The 19,152-nt window shown below is 32.8% G+C and overlaps 1 protein-coding gene across 1 annotated transcript in view; it reads left to right on the top strand.

The window, feature by feature from the left end:
• Positions 1-19,152, top strand: part of DPH6 (diphthamine biosynthesis 6) — a 179,250-nt gene that overhangs the window by 23,007 nt on the left and 137,091 nt on the right. The window contains exons 3-4 of the mRNA XM_031065956.1: positions 12,030-12,103; positions 14,202-14,320. Of these exons, the coding sequence (XP_030921816.1) occupies positions 12,030-12,103; positions 14,202-14,320 (193 nt within the window). The remainder of the gene's footprint in view (positions 1-12,029; positions 12,104-14,201; positions 14,321-19,152) is intronic.

Here is a 19,152-nt window from a genome sequence, read left to right as displayed (position 1 = left end):
TGTGATATAAACATAAATGCAGTGTTAAAAGCTATACCAATGGTGTCAGACTCCTTAAGGACTTGAGAAAACTGTCATAACTTCTAAAATAACTGATAATCGTTTGTGGGTCAAAAAGAGCAACATGCTGTATTGCTTAGCTTTCTGCTTTCTTTTTCTCAAGGTTTGTCTGAGATTTAATTTTATGTGAAGTACACAAAACACTGTCAGTGAAACATTATCACTTTGTAAAAGCTGTTTAGAATATGGTCTGGCACAAAATGTGCAGAAAATTAAAAAAGAATACTCACAACTTCTTGCATAGAGCTGAGTTGTATATATTATTTGAAATTGTGACCAAAACCAGAATATGTGATGTGACTGCATCTTGATATTTGCGAGATAAGCCTAGAGCTAGAACCTTAACTTTTAAAATTTAAAATTATATGCATAAATATATATGTATAGAATTAAATAAATATGTATAAGTAGAATTTAATATATTTAACTTCCTGTGTTTGCATGTGTGTGTGTAAATACATGTAGCTCCTTACAGTTCTGAGGGATTTGTTTTGTCCTATTGTCCTATAGTATTTCCATTTAAATGCATATTTTGATTTTTCTTCTGGGACTAGGTGGAATGCCTTTCCATTGCACTACTAAAAGAACAATCCACTTGAACATTATATTTTTCCCTAAAGGGATGGTCTGTTCTAGTCATATGATATTATTTTTCACAGAGTGATATTAACACTGATGATGTAGTGATTTTATCTTGATTCAAAATGTTTTGTTCTGGTACTAAAAATATTAAGGAGTATCTTATGTATCCTGCAAGACTGTTACACTCAGTACAGTAGGTCCACATGGCCTCCAAATTCCCATTTTATACCTTGTGCTCAGAGTATACTGATATATTTTTCAGCATAACTTGATATTGTTTTGGAATGTTTCTCTTAAGATTTGGAATCACTGCTATCATTTTAGTAATGCTAGGTAACCTTGTCTTTTTTTCAAACACAAAAAAGCCAGTGATGGAAAAATATCCAAACAAATGCACTTTATAAGAGAATCAAACCTGAAAATCATAGTGTGGCATTTTGTGCTTCTCTGCGATTTAGGAAAGACATTATTGAAAGCTGCGTTTTTTTCATCAATATAAGTAAATGATGTAATAGATGAGTAGCATAAAATAACACTACGTATGTGCAGAATGATCTTTGTTTTGCTCAAGAAATTTAAATCCTCAATGAATTCTTATTATGGGAAGTGCAGTGTAGCCACTGTAGTGCTGAAACAGTCATTATTGTGTCAATACTTAAATTTAAAGCGGATCACTTCCAAAAATTAGACAAAAATATATATCAATGTAGAAAGTGAGGTGGTTCGGTTTTAAAGAATATTTTATCAGGATTGCTTTAAATTTGTAAAGGCTGTAGAAAAATTTGAAAATCATGTGCATACCTTCATTAAGTTCAGTTTTATTCACTGTTTTCTTTTTCATATGATTTCTAGAATCAATGTTATTTAGGCAAAAGAAAGATAAAGAGCCTTACCATACCAACTTAATTTGGTGAAACAAATATCAGGTATTGCATTGTTGAGATTCCTAACAGTTTTAAATCATTTTCAAACCCTGGTGACTTTTGGAGAAGTAACAAAAATGTTGGTCAAGATTAAAGGAGGGTTCATGAGGTTTCTGTTCCAAGTACAAAAAGAAAGATGCTTTTCTTTTGGACTTGTGTTTTCAATAGACTGTTTTCCTCTAGTTTTTGAAAATTCCGTGTTCTGCTTTTATGTAAGGAGGAGTGATTATAAGATCAGAAGAGAGGATTATTGGCAGCGCAGATAATAAGAATATTTCTGAGAGAGTTTGTCTAAAACATGTTGTCATTGGGAAAAATTAAAATTTGCAGTATTTATTAGAGGTCTTGTGTGAGTTTTTGTGTACTCACAGTCCATGCCAAGATTATCTGCTCATCAAAGTAATAGCAGCATAATGATTTAGTAGTTTGAAAATGGGTGTATGAAATTCTGAAGAAATTTTTAGAGGGGCACAATTTACCAACAAATGAGCACATAGAACAAGTGGCATTGTTTCTTGCAGTAAATTTTCAGGTGAAAATGGTACACCTTTCTTCCCAACTGACATTTCTTTGACCATAGTGGCCTACAGATTCCCATTAGAGTAATACCAAATGAAATGTAGTAAATCTTACTTCCTCAGCCATGCCTTGCTTCTCATACATTCATTATCAGGTAATTTCACATTCCAATAACTCATGTCACTATAATAATATTTGCTATAATACTTGTTCTATATTAAAAAAAGACTTTGGCACTTTGAGAGAAGATACCGTTTTAAACTAAAAAACCTGTGAAAGCCTCAGGGTTTTTAATTTATCTGTCAACAGTTAAAATTTTTGAATTCATTGTTCACTTAATTACTCTACATGTACTTCAGTGTTATATTTTTTGTGACAGTTCAGGAATGATTACAAATCTTTTGCATCTTCACATGATAAATTAGTTATAAAGTATATTCATGTTAGACATGACTCAGCATACAGGTAGATGTGAATTAGCTGTTTGTAAGGGTCTAAGTTAAAAATATGCAGACTTACTGATAAAATGTCTGCTTTTCCATCAAGGAACTTTTAGGTTGAAACTTTGTTTTTTATTCCTGTTAAAATACATATTTTTTATTCAAGTACTTCAGATTACTGAATGTGATTGATATTTCAGGTAAGTGGCAGTGATCATTTTGGACTGTGTTTGCATGACTTGTTCAAATATTACATTGAACAATTTTATATCTTGATCAACCTTAAATGAAAATTACTTTTTCTTACAGAATGTGATATTTTACTCCAGCACAGTATGCTGCAATTGTTATTTGTACAAGGCTAGTTGCTGAAAAGCTTAATTTTACAGTAAAATATTGGTGGAGAGTCTGATTTATAAATACTTTCAGGGGCTCTTTTCTACAAATACTGGACATTGCAAAGGCTGAACATTCAGTACTATGAAAAGATATTCTCTAAATGGTAAAGATTTGTACAGTTCTTTGGAGTTGAAGTAATTAGAACAGTGCAAGCAAACTGTCCTATTGAAAGTAGTTTTCCTTTTAAAGTAAGTAGAGTTCTCTGGCAATGTGAGAATGCATGTGTGTGTGTGTGTGTGTGTGTGTGTGTATCAGTGCACATTATGCAGATTTCAAAGCTATGAAATGCAGTTTTGAAAGATGTAGTATATGGGAGAATGAATTATCTAAATTTATATAAACATATCTACTTACCAGAATTGTTAGTGTAAGTGAAATTGACTTATTTAGCTGGAAATTCTTACATGATTTAGAATGTGTAAAAATAAGCAGGCAACTACCTTGCTGTCACATTGGGACATCTAAGAGTTAATTTTGGAGAGATAAAAATGATTGTTTTTTTCAAATTTTTTTGCACAAAAACATAAGGGAGAGAAGAAGATTTGGTTCTAATGGACAAAATAGCTCATTTTCATTTAAGACATGTTTTTCTTCCATAGTTCTGAGTCTTGTGCTGTTGCATGTGGTAAAAAAACTACGAAAGGAAAAGTAGGTATCATATCATGACTACAGCTTTACTTTCTCAAAATGGACTGTTTGCTCACAGAATGACTAACAAGAATCGAGTTACTTGCATGCCTCAGTATTTGCCAGCATGTGTTCTGAAATACTTCATTAAATAACACTGCTTTGACAATACTTACATAGAAGCAAATGAGACTAGACAATTCTTGTATGGGATTTTCGTAGAGTAACTTCCTTTAGTGGGAGTCTGGTAATGACTTGAATGACCCAAACCATGGTGTATACCTCAAATAACCAAAGCAAGAGAGTCTGTTCAGTTTTGTAGGTGCTGTACTGGATCCATGTCTTGTTGGTCTTCATTGTGGAGGGGTACCTTGTCATTAGCATCTAGAAATTGGTCAGCATGGAGGCTGTGTGGTCAAAGCAAGGGAAAAAGACCTTGTGTGTATATTCAAAAGTTTAGTTTACATCTGGCATTTGGCTCTTACAGTTTGTTAAAGATACTATTTAAAAAAAGATATCCAAAAATTAAATTCTGCCTGTCTGAGGTCAGAGTATGATGCAAGTGAACTGAGTTTCATTATCTAAAACCATGAAACTTCTCTTAACAAGAAACATACAAACTAATATTTCTTTGACCCTTCTCTTGATTTAGTAAGTGGTTTGTCTTCAGCAAGACATTGATTTGTGACATAATAATATAGGCCAGTGCCTGCCTTCGTAACACAAATACTATTATTATTTTTTTTTTCATTCTGAAGCATTTATACATGTTGGTGGGTTAAAATCCTAGCTTTTAAATCCAATCACAGATTTGAGCTACCAATTCTGGATGAGTATAACTGCTCTTGATTGCAAAATAGTTACACATAAAATCACCAGCACTTACAATATTCAGTGTAGCATCAGAACAGAAACATGCTTGATTTTACTTGGCTGTTTTGTAGTTGTTCACTGGCATCTTGTTGTCTGATGTAATGTCATTTATTCAATCTGGAGTTGACTGTTCAGGTTAATTTTGGCTATTAAATTAAATAATCAGTCTTTGTGGAGGTGATTTTGTAAATAAGATTTCCTGGAAGGAGTGTCTGCAGGCAAGTTTGCTCTGTAATTATTTGAATATTTAAGAGTTGGAAGTCCCAAAGGTGAAGCAGACATTTATTTGAAACCAATTCTCTGCACAAAATGCAATTAAAAAAAATTTGTTCAGCTGGAGACTTTTGCTTCGTTATCAAAGTCTTTGAAGCCCTATGGCTGGAATATAGGCCTCAGTTAACAGTTACTAGGTTAATAGGTTAAAAGAAAAAAGGCCAGTTCTGTAGAAAACTCTTAGGTAGCCTTTAAAATAGTGGATGTCTGTTAGTTTTTATTTTAGTATTCTATGTTTTTTGATAAATATGTCTAACTATATTAGATTTTACCAAATGCCTAATGGGTTTAGTATGACACTTTTTAAATTGCAAAAATAAATCAATTAATCGAAATTAAATAATTTAGAAAAAAAATGTGAAATAGTGTGGGATTCTAAAGTGATGTAGCAAGTTTATTGACTTCTGTGAAAATAGTTAATATATATAAAAAAATGAATTCATTAATGAATGATTTCTAATTAATAAGACCAATCATTCACTTTGTAAATGCAGCTAAATGGAGAATCAGTATATCAGGAAAACTTGCATTTATGGTGTGGTATGTGGCTATAGTGGAAGATTTTTCCTGGTTTTCCATTTCTCCTGTTTAGAATGTGATTCTAGCCTTTTCAATACACTTCTGTTTGATATTAGACTTTGAGAACGGTATTTCTGTCTGTTTTGCTCTTCCTTTTTCCTTTGCTGTGGTGTGTGTATGTGATTATGTGTAAACAAATGTATGCCTGCACCATCACCCTGAACATTTGGCACTTCTAGGTAGGAAGAGGAGCATGTCCTAATTAAATGTGGTTATTGTGAGATTGCAATCAGACACTGAAGGCGCCCCTACACTGAATTAATAGATAGTGGGTGGGTGCATGTGGTGGGTGTGCAGTGTTTCAGTAATTGCATTTGTAAAACTCTGGAAGTTAGGCCATTAGTTTTGCTTAAAGGTGGGTGGTAGGGTGCCTATGTCCTATGAAGGGCATTTGTAAAAATATATCTAATTAGCACTTAAAGTAGATTAGTTACATAGTATTATTGCCTTGTATAGATACCATTATTCAGTAATTTCCTTCTAAAGCAAGTTGAGATAAGGCCACTGAAGACTTCTGAACTTAATAATGAGTGTTCACACAGGGATTTCATGTAAATCCACGTTATGTTAATTCCCACCTGGTTTTGGAGCTACTTCTTCCTAAGGAATTAAGGCATGAGATAGATGTGTTTTGAGGTCCCTGTGTGGAAGACAAGAAAGTCCCAGATGATATATAGTGATCTGCAATCACTAAGATGATCTATGTGATTTGTAGCTAGTCTTCAGAGCCTTACCAAATAGTGGGTTTTCAATTTGACATAGACTTATTATATCCTTATGTCTCAGGAATATTTCCATACTGTCTTTGATTACTTGCAGCTGCATCAGACAGACATATCAAAGCTTAGAGAAAAATCACATACTCTGTTTGGAATCACTATAATCAGTGATCTTAGAATGCTTCAGAAATTATAAGGCAAAGCTCATATTTAAGAATTTTCCACTCAAATAATGTAGAAGCCTAAAAGTCCTGTTACTAAGGTATATATTGTCAGTCACCCACCTGCAAATATGTGGTGCTTAATTTGAAGTTTTGCAACTGTATGGTAATCGCTATGTAGGCACAAATAACCTTAACCATTAATTTAAGTATGGATAACAATTTTCAGTTATTCATACAAGCTTTAAGAAGGATATTAATTGGAAAGAAAATTTCATTTAGAGACTGTATTTTGTATGTGGGTCATAAAAAATGAACTCTGTTGTGGCAAAGCTGTGAAGCACATGTAAAAAATTGAATGTAGTTTAATAATTCTTCAGCTGTTTATACTTCTTTTTCTTACAAAGATCTGTACTACAAAGTAAATTTTTAGGGATATTCTGCATTTTTCTGAATGGCAGTGCTCAAAATTTCTTGCAATACACATGAATAGACATAGGCACAGGTCTAGCACTTAATTTTTCTTTGTTAATATTTTGGCTGTTGTATGCAATATTTCATTTAAGATAGACATTATTAAGGTGGTGAATAGTGCTGTGCGGTGATATGCTTAGCAGTAACCTTTAGTCATAATGTGATATCGTCTGAATGTCTTATTTTGTTCAGCTTTCTCTGGCACTGATGAAGCCTAAGGCTGCTGTTTCTTTGAGTTGCTGATAATTTTTTATCTGATTAACTGACACATTTAGTTGAAATCAGACACAGCCCTTAGGCTGGGCATGGATTTAATTTAAAAAGTATCAAAGGTTTGCACTGTGTGCTGTTTAATCATCATGTTTATCAGGCAAAGAAAAATTACCAGAAGGACCATAGGGAGAGGGTTATCTTAAGGAGCAGTAACTTGGGAAATTGATAATAACTCTGAGGTAATTTACAGCTAACTTTTACATTCATTAATATAACATTTTCCACTAATAGTTACAGTGCATGTAATATACTAATTAAATTGAAAACATTAGCACTAATTTTCTTTTTGCTGAACTCTGAAAGGGTCAGGTAAAGACATTAAAATATGAAATTATAGAAAACCTCTGGACTGATACCACTGCAATAAATTTTTTACTTACTAGTAGAGTACTTATACCAGTACTAATGCTACAATGCATATGTAATAATTTCCTCAGATTACTGTTACAATCATTAATTGAAAAAAAAAGCAAAAATAAAGTAACAGTGTGCTAGTGTAAATTAATCTGTTTAGCTGTGAAGCTGTATGTTAGAATTGTACATGGATGTAACAGAGGCACCTTAAAAACAGCAGTGATGTTTTGGAGCTTTCACAAAACTGTTAAATTTTTATACTATTTCCTGATAGGAAATGCAGCCAACAGTAATTCATAATACACAAAGAGCAGAAATTTTGAATTATGTTGTTCATGAAACTGTTTAAAATAATAAATAACTTTAAAACTAGAATACCTTAAACATGAATTGTGCATTTTAGTACAGTTTCAAAGATCAATTAGCTGCTCTAACACAATTGTTTATGAAGATTATTGTCTTGTCATCTGAACAGGAATAAATTAACTGCTATGACAAGATATACACAATTATAATTGTGTAATTTCACTTACTGTTAAAACATACCTAATAATAATCTTAGGTACATTGAAAAAAAACTACTAAAATTGTCTTATTTAGTTGCTTTTTAAAAGTTTATTTTTCTACCTGCGTTTTGAAATGAGTACTTTTCCTAGCTCTAAAGGGGAAAAATAAGTTCTAAAATGTCATATGGAAAATAAAACTTTGTTAGCATCTGTGTACATTTGTGTTTGGCTTCTGGTTTTATATGCACATTGCATGTTTTGTAATACTTTATGACAGAGGATATTGTACTGAGTATAAATGCTTTCTGAATTATCCAAATACTCCAGAGAGCAGTTTATTTTTACTTTAGAGTAGCCTATTGCACTAGAAACATATTAGTAAAGTTTACATAGGTAAATCATCTCTTAAATTAACAGTATATGATGCTTTTTAAAATAATAATTAAAAAATCTACTCAACCTAAGAAAAAACCACCTTTTCATATTAACTTTCCTCAGATGTTTTTTCTGTTATCTGTTGCTCTTTATATGATACAGCATGTAACATCTTTCCTTCTGAATTTTCCCAAATTCACTTCCTCAGCTTTTGAGTTCTGTGCAGATCCCTGATATTTACCTGCAGATGTCAGCTTGGTTTACCCTTGCTGAGTGCAGTTTTGTGAACATGCTTTTAATGGTACCAAACCTGATCAGATTCCACATTAAAAGTGACGGCACTATTGATTCTGGGATGGATTCTCTGCTAACCATGATCAACTCTTAGTCAAACAAAATGCTGTCTGTTTGCAAGGTGTCCAATAGCTCTTTCAATACCAAAGAATAAGTCCAGGGAAGCAGTAGTTTTTAGCTAGTACTCTTTGCATGCTTCAGCTGCTGAGCTGAATATACTGTGGGACAAGGCTTTATGTAAGCTTTGTCCAGCTGAGGAGTTTAGAAGGTTATGAGACCAGTTTTTTTCTGTTCTGCCTCATGCTCCATCCTTCTTCCTTTCAAATCTTCTTACTCCTTGAATTTGTGCCACTCCAGCCCTCATTTGTTGAACTGGACAAAATAGGGGGATTGAATTCATTCCATTTCACTGAATTTAAGTATATTAACTCGTTCTCCCATTTCAAAGCATATATTAAGTATACTGGTGTTTCTCCTCATGGAAGCTATTGTCTAGACAGTGGTGAAAGTTTATATTTGCAGTTTACCATAAGAACTGAATGAAAAGAGATGGCAATAAATAAATACCCGTGAGAATCTTTTCAACATGAAAAAACTAACCAGTTTTTTTTGCTAACCACAACTGCAAAATGACATGATATACTGCCATTTCAAAAGAAAATTAAAACTTACGTATTATCAAAGGAAATAAACCAGAATAAGTGTAGACAATCTCCTATGTTATTATTTAAATCAGATTTAACATGTTGTAAGCAAGCAGCCAATAATAGCCTTGTTTTTGCATTACTAACATCAAGATACATTGCATACACGTGTGCATATTTGTGTTTTCTTGTGTACCTATATATATATGCATTCATAATCATGCACATCCAATGTGATACAGATTCGTAAAGTAAAAAACACCCAAACAACCTCAAAACCTATGAGAAATCTTTTTGATACATTAGTTTCAAGTTTAGGCCATTGTTTCAATAGTTATTTAGTAAATGTTCTGTGACCTTCTGTGGATTTTAAAGTTCCATTATCATAGGATGGTTATGAAATTTCCTGGGACTCATGACTAGAATTTTTTAAATCCCAAACAAGTAGGTTTGTGCAATAGATCATTTTAGTATGGAAGTACTGTGTTTGGATAAGAACAGAACATTTAAGTGTCTACTTCCATTTACTTTTTTTTTTTTTAATTTAAGGGAGTTTTCTTAGCAAGTATCTTTGATGATGCATATATTTTGTCAGAACTTGAAAAACAGAATGAATAAAAAATATTTTTATGGCTCTGTGAGCTTGTTAAAAGTGTATTGGGCAAGTCAGTCACCATCTTCATGGATGAACAGGAGATTCTGTAAATCTCTCTATTTGGGAAATAAGATTTCACTCCATATTTGAGGGTACCATCTTTTTTTTTGAAGTTTGTGATATAATTACTCTGTAATATCTCTCATCCACCTATTCATTTCCCATTGTTAGAGAAAGAAGAGTGTACATAGTGCAAATATATATAATGAAAATATATGGTAACTACAGATGGTGTAGTTACCATGTATTAGTGGTAACTACAGATATGCCATGCATTGTAATAAATATTATGATGATAATGAACATCATCTCATTTGTTTTGATGAGGTAAGAGAAATGCATGTGTTATTAAACAGGTTGCTCAGAAAAGTTGTGGATGCCCTATCACTGGAAATGTTCAAGGCCGGGTTGTATGGACCTTTGACTCAACCATTCAACGATTCTGTAATAAAGGAAAGTGGAAAACTGCATATGATCTATGGATTTATGTGGCCACAGAGAATAATCTACTTGTGAGACAGCAGTTGTATACCCTTCTGTTTGTTTGTATCAGACACTTCAAAAACATTACTTACTGAATTTAGCTGATGGCATACTTTGCCTCTGGTAACTTAGAACTGTGATGAATTAATAACATAAGCAAAAATATAGGTAATATTTTCAGACATATTGGTTGATGTCTGTACATTGTGACAGAGGACATTCTGAAGGAATTGCTGGGGTTATTATTTTTACATAAAAATAAAAACAAACAGTATTTATCTTGTTAACATCAGTCATGTTTTCCAAGACTGTTACACAACTTTCTAACCATTTTAAAAAGAATGTTAAAGACTGCAACACACTTTTGAAATATCTGAAGATTCAAGAAGGCTTCATGAATCAGTTCATCCAATTTATTTAAAGAAAACTGCGCTTGTACAACTGTGTTTACTTTTTAAGCAATGTTACTGTAGATGGGTGAGTTGAGTAACTTGAAGTATCTGTGATTTACCTTTATTCTAAAAAGAGCTTTGAAACATTGCACTGAAATCTCAAAGGGAAGCAGAAATAATATTATATGGATAGTAGTAATAATAATAATGATAATAATTTTTGGATCCATCATTAGATAAAGTGAAAGATAAAACAATTTTTTTCAGTCCTACTACTCCTAGATACATGAGAAGCATCAACCTGAAAACTGTTTCATTTGGCATTAAGCTTCATATTAATGGATCTATCCATTAATCACATGGGGAAGTACATAATTTAAATAGTGATGTATTTTTTAGATTGTCAGAATTGTTTCGACCAGGCAAAAACTCCTGGTGCAGTCAGCAATGCTTCACCATCCAGCTGATACAGTCAAGGGGCACTTCACTGCTCAGTTTGCTTGGCCAAGGCTTAGTAGGACTTCTGAGATCATAGAGTAGGCCAAAAGAGAAAAGCAGGGGCAGGATACATCAAGAGGTATATAACTGAAAAATTTATTGTAACATCTTGCTGCAAACTTCTTCACAGGATTTGCAACAGGTCCAGAAAGTAAATCATGGGGTGTAGTTATGATTGACCTTGATTAAAAGAGGAAAACAACTTTTACCGAAGTCTAGATGGAGCAAACTTTAGAAAAATAAAGTTCAGCATGTTGACTGGGACTCAAGCAATATTAAAATGCAAGATCTCACAAAATACTAGAACTATGTGCATTTAGAAATGTTACATTCTCAGTGGGTTTACAAGAAAAAATAAAGTGCAATTTGTTGGCTTAGGTAATTTAATGAAACAGAGAAAATGTGTCTTGGAAAAGCTTTTTTTATAGCAGAATGTTTAAAAGATGAGTAAGTTTCCCGTGAGTTTTCTTGTTCTGGTGTTAAGATAGAAAGAGTAATCTCACACTTTCTTGTGCTGTGTACATGGAAAATGCTAACAATTCAGTTAATTGTATGATGTATGTTGCTGATAATTATTTGTAGGTGGACTAGCTAACCTGTCACTTACAGGCAAAAGCTGGAAGAAATTTTCAGGATGTCTGGAAAACCACAGGATAATCTGTTACGTCTGATACTTTTCAGTTACCTTGGTTATTTCTTCTCTAGAGATGGTACTTGAGTCAAGTAGACTGCATTAGAGTAATAACCATGTAGTAGGTCAGCTGAGCTGCTCCCTTCTGTGGCAGAACTGCACTTCAGCCTATTCTGTTCCGTGTACTGGACACAGAAAAAATAATTATTCTTGGTTGATTCTGCAAGTAGAGATATTGAATCTACAGCTTAAAACATTATATACTGTGTCATTGATATTCCATGTGTTTTTTCAGGACAAAGAAGGAGTAGAGGGTGTATCTGTGGGAGCCATTCTTTCTGACTACCAGAGAGTTCGAGTGGAAGATGTGTAAGAACATACTAATCCTTATCAGAATACACATTTTGGAGAGCACTTGTCTGTTTTCTAACTCAAATTTAAAGCAGAGACAGTTGCCTGATTTCTCATGTTCTATGATACCAAATGTATTCTATTCATTAATATAGGTATTTCTTTTTTTCTTTTATTTTTCTTCCTTTTTTCCCCCCAAAACCATGTGTTCATTAGTAAAAATCTAGTAGAAACTATACCAGAGTTTTTGACTGCTCTTCAGATCTCTCTGCATCTCTTGAAAATACTCAGAGATTTGGTATTAAAATAGTTGAGTAGGTTCAGTTCTTTGATTTCAACAGGAAACTCACTCAATTCCAATGACTACAGTGTTGTGGTCAAGTCCCTCTGTTTTTCATCAGTGTTTTGATATAGAGGAACGTCCTGTGACTTGTTATAAGGAATTAGACAGAAGAGAATCTTACTAAGCACATCTTCCCTTAATGCCTTAAATGTAAAATTTGTTATTATTAATCAGCAGCTTTCATTTGTCATTCATATTATGCGCAAAGGTCTATATAAATCATGATTTTTTTAGGAGTCTTAATTTAAAAAGAGCATTATGGAATGGTAGTTGTGTCTGTTATGTAGGCCAATATTTGATCTGAAAAAAGATTTTCACTGTATATATCTGATGAAATGCAAAACCACCTGTGTTAAAAATTAATTATAGTTTCATGATTTCATTAATGATTTGTTGATGATGAAAGCGAGTATCTGGAATCCTTTATGAGCTGTAACAATGGTGAAATTAATGCTATGTCAACTCAGCTCACATCAGCAAGTTACAGAGCACATTTGTTTTCTTTAAAGTTTACATAGATAAATTACAGTCAGAAATAACTCCTTTTTCGTTTCCTTTATACTTAAACATTTTAATAATTGCCTCACATGTTAGTAGGATAAAAAAAAAATCACTTTTGCTGATTGTTTTACATCTTTACCACAGCTAAGAGATTGACAGGAAATCACAGTATTTCAAACAGGCATGATTATTTCCGAGCTTGTAAAGTAAAATACTTCACATTGATCTGTAGATTTAGCCCTTGCAATAAGGTTGTTTCATATGAGCCATCCCAATTAATTCAGCTAATTTTTTAGCTGAATTTAGGCACACAAGTAACTACTTTATATTCAGAGCTGCTAAGTAGTTCTATTACAAAACTTAGTGCTCTTTTAAAGCATATCAAAGTAATAAGAAAACCAGTCAGATTATATGAGTGCTAACTATGCATTTACATGTCAACATTAAGCATACATTTAACTATATAGTCTTCCTAATCATACTAGTGGGTCTGTCTGACATAAGGAGGAATGCCCATATATGTGAGAAAGACCATGTATTAGGAAAAACATGATAATTGACAAATAAATGTAAATCTTAAGGACTCTGAACTAGTCCCATAGTTAAATGTTTAGGCTTTTCAGAGACCTTACACATTTAATCACCAGCTGATGTTTCTTGACAATTTACAGAAACATTACCTATCCATAATGAATAAACAATCAAAGCTATGTATCAAATGCTGTCTATATATGATAGGTATCAAAAAAATTATTAACTTTACAGTAAAAAGTTGTTAATTTTTATCACAAGCTGCATACATTTTCCTGAATGATTCTTTTCCTTGGGTGTTGATCCAGATCACAGCAACAAATTCAGCATATTGTACTAGTGACATGTGCCATGTTTATCACAGAGCAGTAACTTTGTCCTTAGCTGTGTTCACAAAAGTGATGACTTCCTAAGGTGCTAATTGCTTTGTATCTCAAAAGGTTTAGGAACACATTTTGTAATGGCTTTACTTACATTCCTGTGCAGATCTGTTTAGCTCAGTGAGTTGCGTCTTATGTAGATGAATCATACTCAGAACAAGTTTATTTATTTCTTTTTTAATATATATTAGACTTAATGTCTGTAAGGAAATATCTGAACAGTAAAGTGTTGTACTTGAAATTATAGAAGAAATATTATTTCAGGATATGAAAAGAAAGAAACTTTCATTAATTTTACAGTAATAATGCTGTGTAAAAGCATTATACGTGGCTTTATCCAATTTTTTTGTTTGTTTTTAAGGTGCAGAAGGCTTAATCTTCAGCCTTTAGCTTACCTCTGGCATTGGAACCAGGAAATACTGCTTAAGGAAATGATATCATCTAATGTTCAAGCCATAATCATAAAAGTGGCAGCTTTTGGTATGTATTCAGATTCTGAGAAGTATTGTCTACTGAAATTTCCAATGGACAAATCCACAACATAACAGGAGAAAACAGAACCTTTGTTGTACATTTTAAGATAGGAAATGTTAATATCAAGAAAATTATAAAAAATGGCTCAATACCAGTAGTGATGTCTGAATAATTAATTTAACAGGATGCAATTCGTTCTTAAAGGGGACATGGAAAAGCTGGAAAACAGTTCTTCCTAACACAGTCATTAAATTCCTCTCATATTTTTTTTGTTCTGGTTTGGTTTTAATTTGCAGTAAAGATGCATGTATAATTCAGTAGTTCACAGTATTGTCATTTATAGATGATACAGGCTTGTGACTAGACAATATTATAAAGCAACCGTGAAAGTTTTAATAGAAATACATCAAGTTAATATCAAACAAGATATAATTCTGAGGCCAAAATATTTTCTGCAACAGCAGACTTGGAGTTGGTAAATCATGAGAGCAAACAGAAATAATTCATCATTGCCTCTATTTTTTTTTTAATATGTAAAATGTAGTTGCTTAGAAGACCGGAAAATCAACATCTTTTCATTATCAGGTGTATATAAAATGAAGTTATAAAACTTGAAGCAAATCAATATGAAAGTTAACCTATCTGTTTATTGCTTTAAAGTAAAGGTAAGGTCAAATGAAGTTTTTTTACAAAGGCTTATGGAATGATGTGCTGTTAAAGCCTAAGGAGGACATGAGAAACATGTTAATAATGCAATATATTAATTTCAGGCCCCTATGCAGTTTTCTATTTCAGAGTAGCAAATAAGTTTTAAGCATAACATTTGACCAAAGGACCTTTTCTTTTGGAGTTGACTATAAACTTGTGGAGCAAACAGTGGTTTGTATCATACAAGTAGCATCAGTGGTTAAAAATGTATATTTGGAAATAGTGTTGCATAGTCTTTTATTAGAAGTCCAATGTCTGGTTTACCTGGGCAAGTTTCCCATCAATACCTAATCTCTCTTTCTCTCAAGGAATGCTTTATAATAAAGTAATTTCTCCTTCATTGTTAACCAAGATTTTAATTATAATCCCTTTAGACTGGATGGATTAAATTAATTTTTAAAAATTAATTATTTTTTAAAATTTTATTTATTTCTTCCTCTTTATCTGGTATAGTTTCTAACTTAATTTTACATTGTCACTATGTTGGTCTCACTCTGTTGTTCTGTAGGATCTGCTAGGGCTGAGAGGAGGATTAGAATGATTAGAAAAATATCACATGCCCTCATTTATTTACAACTAACAAGCAATGTAATTTATTCACATTTTCCTGAATTTTGGGAGGTCAGTTACAAATACATAGCAATTGAATACCATGTTTTCTACTACAAAACACTTGGTTTTAAATTGGGGGAAAAAGAAGGTTTCTAAAATAATTGTTTTCAGGCCATATAAAATATATTTTTATATTTATGTTATATTTTCATAAAATAGAATGTGTTTGTTGCTTATACTGGCATGTAAAAAAAAATGAAGTCAACAAAGCATATGTAACATGTTTTTTCACATCAGAATTATTTTTAAAGAAAATATATTATTTAAATAATAGATAAAACTGTTTCCTAAATAGACATCATTGATGACCTGTCATGCCTGCAGCAAGATAAGCTTGTCTTTTGTATTCTACAGTCTTAAAAAAACTTAAAATGCACTGGTTAGTGCACAAAGAGTGCTTTGTGGGCTATTCATTGGAAGAGCGAATACCATAAATACTTGTAGATAGCAATTAGATAGAAAATCACTCAGAGTTATTTTTCCTTTTTATTTTTTTGGCTACAGGTAAAAGAAAGATCTTATCAGAGTCAATTTCTCACCTGCCTCAGGCAGACGTAATTAGATGTAAGCAAATTTAATGGAGCTTTTGTGCTCTGGGGCCATTCTGTAATGCTTTAATAATTGCATGCCTTATTAAAGTGGATTTAAGGTATGAAGGCTGTTTAACATATCAAGTGGCAAAGAAGATAAGATATGGTTTAACTTTTTGCCTTTTAGATTAATAATCAAAGCTAAACTGCAATGAAAATATTTAAAATAACAGATTTAGGAGTCTGAAGGGTAATGCATTAGGTGATACATTGTACAGTTGTTAATGCAAGAAGCAAATCTGTAACCTGAGCTTGACATTCATCAGCGCTGGCATAGTTGTACACTCGCCTTGTCCTGTTTTCCATTAACTCAGTGCCAGTATTGACAAGGTAAAAGCCTGTCGTTTTATGTAGAAAACACATAATTATGCAAGTAAATGAGCATTAGTTTAGTACATTTCCCTAAATCCACCATTACAAATTAATACCATAAACCTTGCCAGTGGCAAGAGTTTTCTATCTCAGAGTAGTGTAGTTTTCCAGATGGGTTGCCAATTGCTCTCACTTATATGCAAAAAAAGTATTGTTAGCAACCTTTTTCACATGCCTTCTGTTGATCTATAAGTAGATCAGCTTTCTTTCCTTTAGAGTGTATTTCAAAAGCTTTAATGATGAGAGAAAAACATTCCATGATCTAGCAGCAAACCTGAGCACTATATATAGGTATAAAAGCTACTTCTGAGTATTTATCTTCAGCGCCATTTTCTTGCTGCTAAAGATGCCTGTATGATACATCATACTTTTTTCTTTGAAATATACCCCTCTTCAGTGGAAATCCAGAAATTGAACAAAAAAACCATAAAAGCTGAAACTTTGAATCAGGGCTGATCAGTCTGCATATGAAGTGGAGCTCTTTTATTTCATCACTATGGTCTTTACCTTGTAGGTCCAGCTGCTATGACTGCCTATAGACATTCTACATGCTCAGCCTTGGGTAGAGTTGAAATCACAGGGTCTGTGGAAACCTAAATTTTAAAGTGGTATGGGCCTTAGTTACTTATGCAGGCTATTTCCCAATGGAGTAATGAGTCCTTAGGGAGATAGTGCCATCTTCTGTCTGTCAGGAAATCCCAAGTTCCTTCACTAAAACGCGCGGTCTGTAGTAACTATATTTAACATGAAGCTCCTTTGGTGTGATAGAAGATATTGATGCTTTCTTCCTATGGTCTAGAAAATTGGTATACTCCTGCTATTCATGGAATCCACTAACCTGATAGTTGAGGGATGTGTATGTTTTTGCATATGACTTTTTAATTGAAAAGGAAAGAATATTTCTTCTTTGTATAATGAATCTATTAATCAAACCCAGCCACCTGGGTGTCTATGTTACTGTTTATTTGTATGTCTCTAGTGTATAGAAGTGAAATCCTGACTGACTGAAATTGATAGCCATACTCCCATTAGTTTTCACTGAGGTAAAATTAACATGTAAAGAGCTACATTAAAAAAGACCTAGCACCACATAGTTCCTGGTTAAGCTCTGAAGGGTGTAATTTAGCGTACAGATAAACTGATCTAATAGTTGCTTCCAAAAGGTCAATCTTTCCATCCCACTTCTAACTGACTCTTCCAAACCACAAGTCTGTGCTTGCTTCTGCCTCCGTAAAGGCTCCAGTATTTTTGTGGCTGCATGTAGGTGATCAGCAGGATCTGCTTTTTTGTGGGCACAGGGAACTTGCTCTGTAGAAACCACGGCTGCATGGAGAGCAGAGCTCTCTCTTTCAATAGAAAGGTTATTACTAACCTTTCTGCAAGTTGGCTGCAATGGCAGATCATATCCTGAAGTAAAATTGTTGGTTGTGAGTTTTGTCTGAGCACATCATCTGTATAATGGAAAGGAACAGTGTTCTTTGAAAATATGTTTTTAGTACTGAGCAATTTTAAAGTAATTTTGAGGAAATTGAAGGACCTTGTCATTACAGGGGAAGATACTTGCTTCCTTCAAATATTTTTTAAAAATTCTCAGACCGTTCACAAACATAACAGAAGGAATGGAATAATGTTTTGTTATTAAATCAATATGAGATCCCAGTTGCTTTCTTATATATTGTACAGTAAGGATTGTTTACTGCTTATTGCTCAGTAAATTAAACATTTACATTATTCTTAGCTAATTTAACTTTTTTATAGGTGATAATTCCATTGCTTTCTTCTTGTGCAGCTACCAGACAGTAGAGCTGTAGTAGAATCTATGACTGTCTTCACAACATTTGCTCTTGAGAACATTCTGATTTATTAATATAAAAACCACTTAGAATCATAGAACCATTAAGGTTGGAAAAGAACTCAGAGGTCATCAAGTCCCCCCTTCAATAGCACTATAACCACTAAATAATATTGCAAAGTGCCACATCTACTTTTAAACGCTTAACTTGTTTTTTGAACACTTATTCTGTTTATCATAATTTGAACTAAAAGATAAAATGACTGATAATATTTTTCAAATCCTGTCAAATTTTAATGTTTGTCTATTCTGGTAGTGATAATGTATTCTAAAACTAGCCTTAAACTTTTATTAGAAAAATTATCCTTGTGCAGTGTTGAAGTATTATCTTGCTTACACATGTGATCACATTTTAGTTTTAATGTTTTTTCAGATTATAAATTTGATAAATTACCTATGATATACTTTGGGAAAGACGTTCTTATTAGCCTTTTCCCCTTTTGAAATCTTGTTTCCTAGCTAGCATGTGGTGTTGTGACTAAATTTTCAAACAAATCTTCTGAAACTTAGTCGGCCCTTTAGAGTTTAAGTGCATATGACACTTTTTCTCTAGACTTTTCCCTAATATATTCATCCACCATCCCATTTATCTCCATAATTCCTCTTATTTATTCTAAAAAGATAAAAAAGATACCACACCTGTTTTTTCACTAGACATTGCAGGAAAAGACTTAGAAACACTTATAAAAACAGAGAGCCATTTT

This window comes from Geospiza fortis, unplaced genomic scaffold (assembly GCF_000277835.1).
Source record: "Geospiza fortis unplaced genomic scaffold, GeoFor_1.0 scaffold54, whole genome shotgun sequence".
NCBI classification, from domain to species: Eukaryota; Metazoa; Chordata; class Aves; order Passeriformes; family Thraupidae; genus Geospiza; species Geospiza fortis.
The sequence above is the reverse complement of the archived record's forward strand: the minus strand, read 5'-3'. Positions and strand labels throughout refer to the sequence as shown.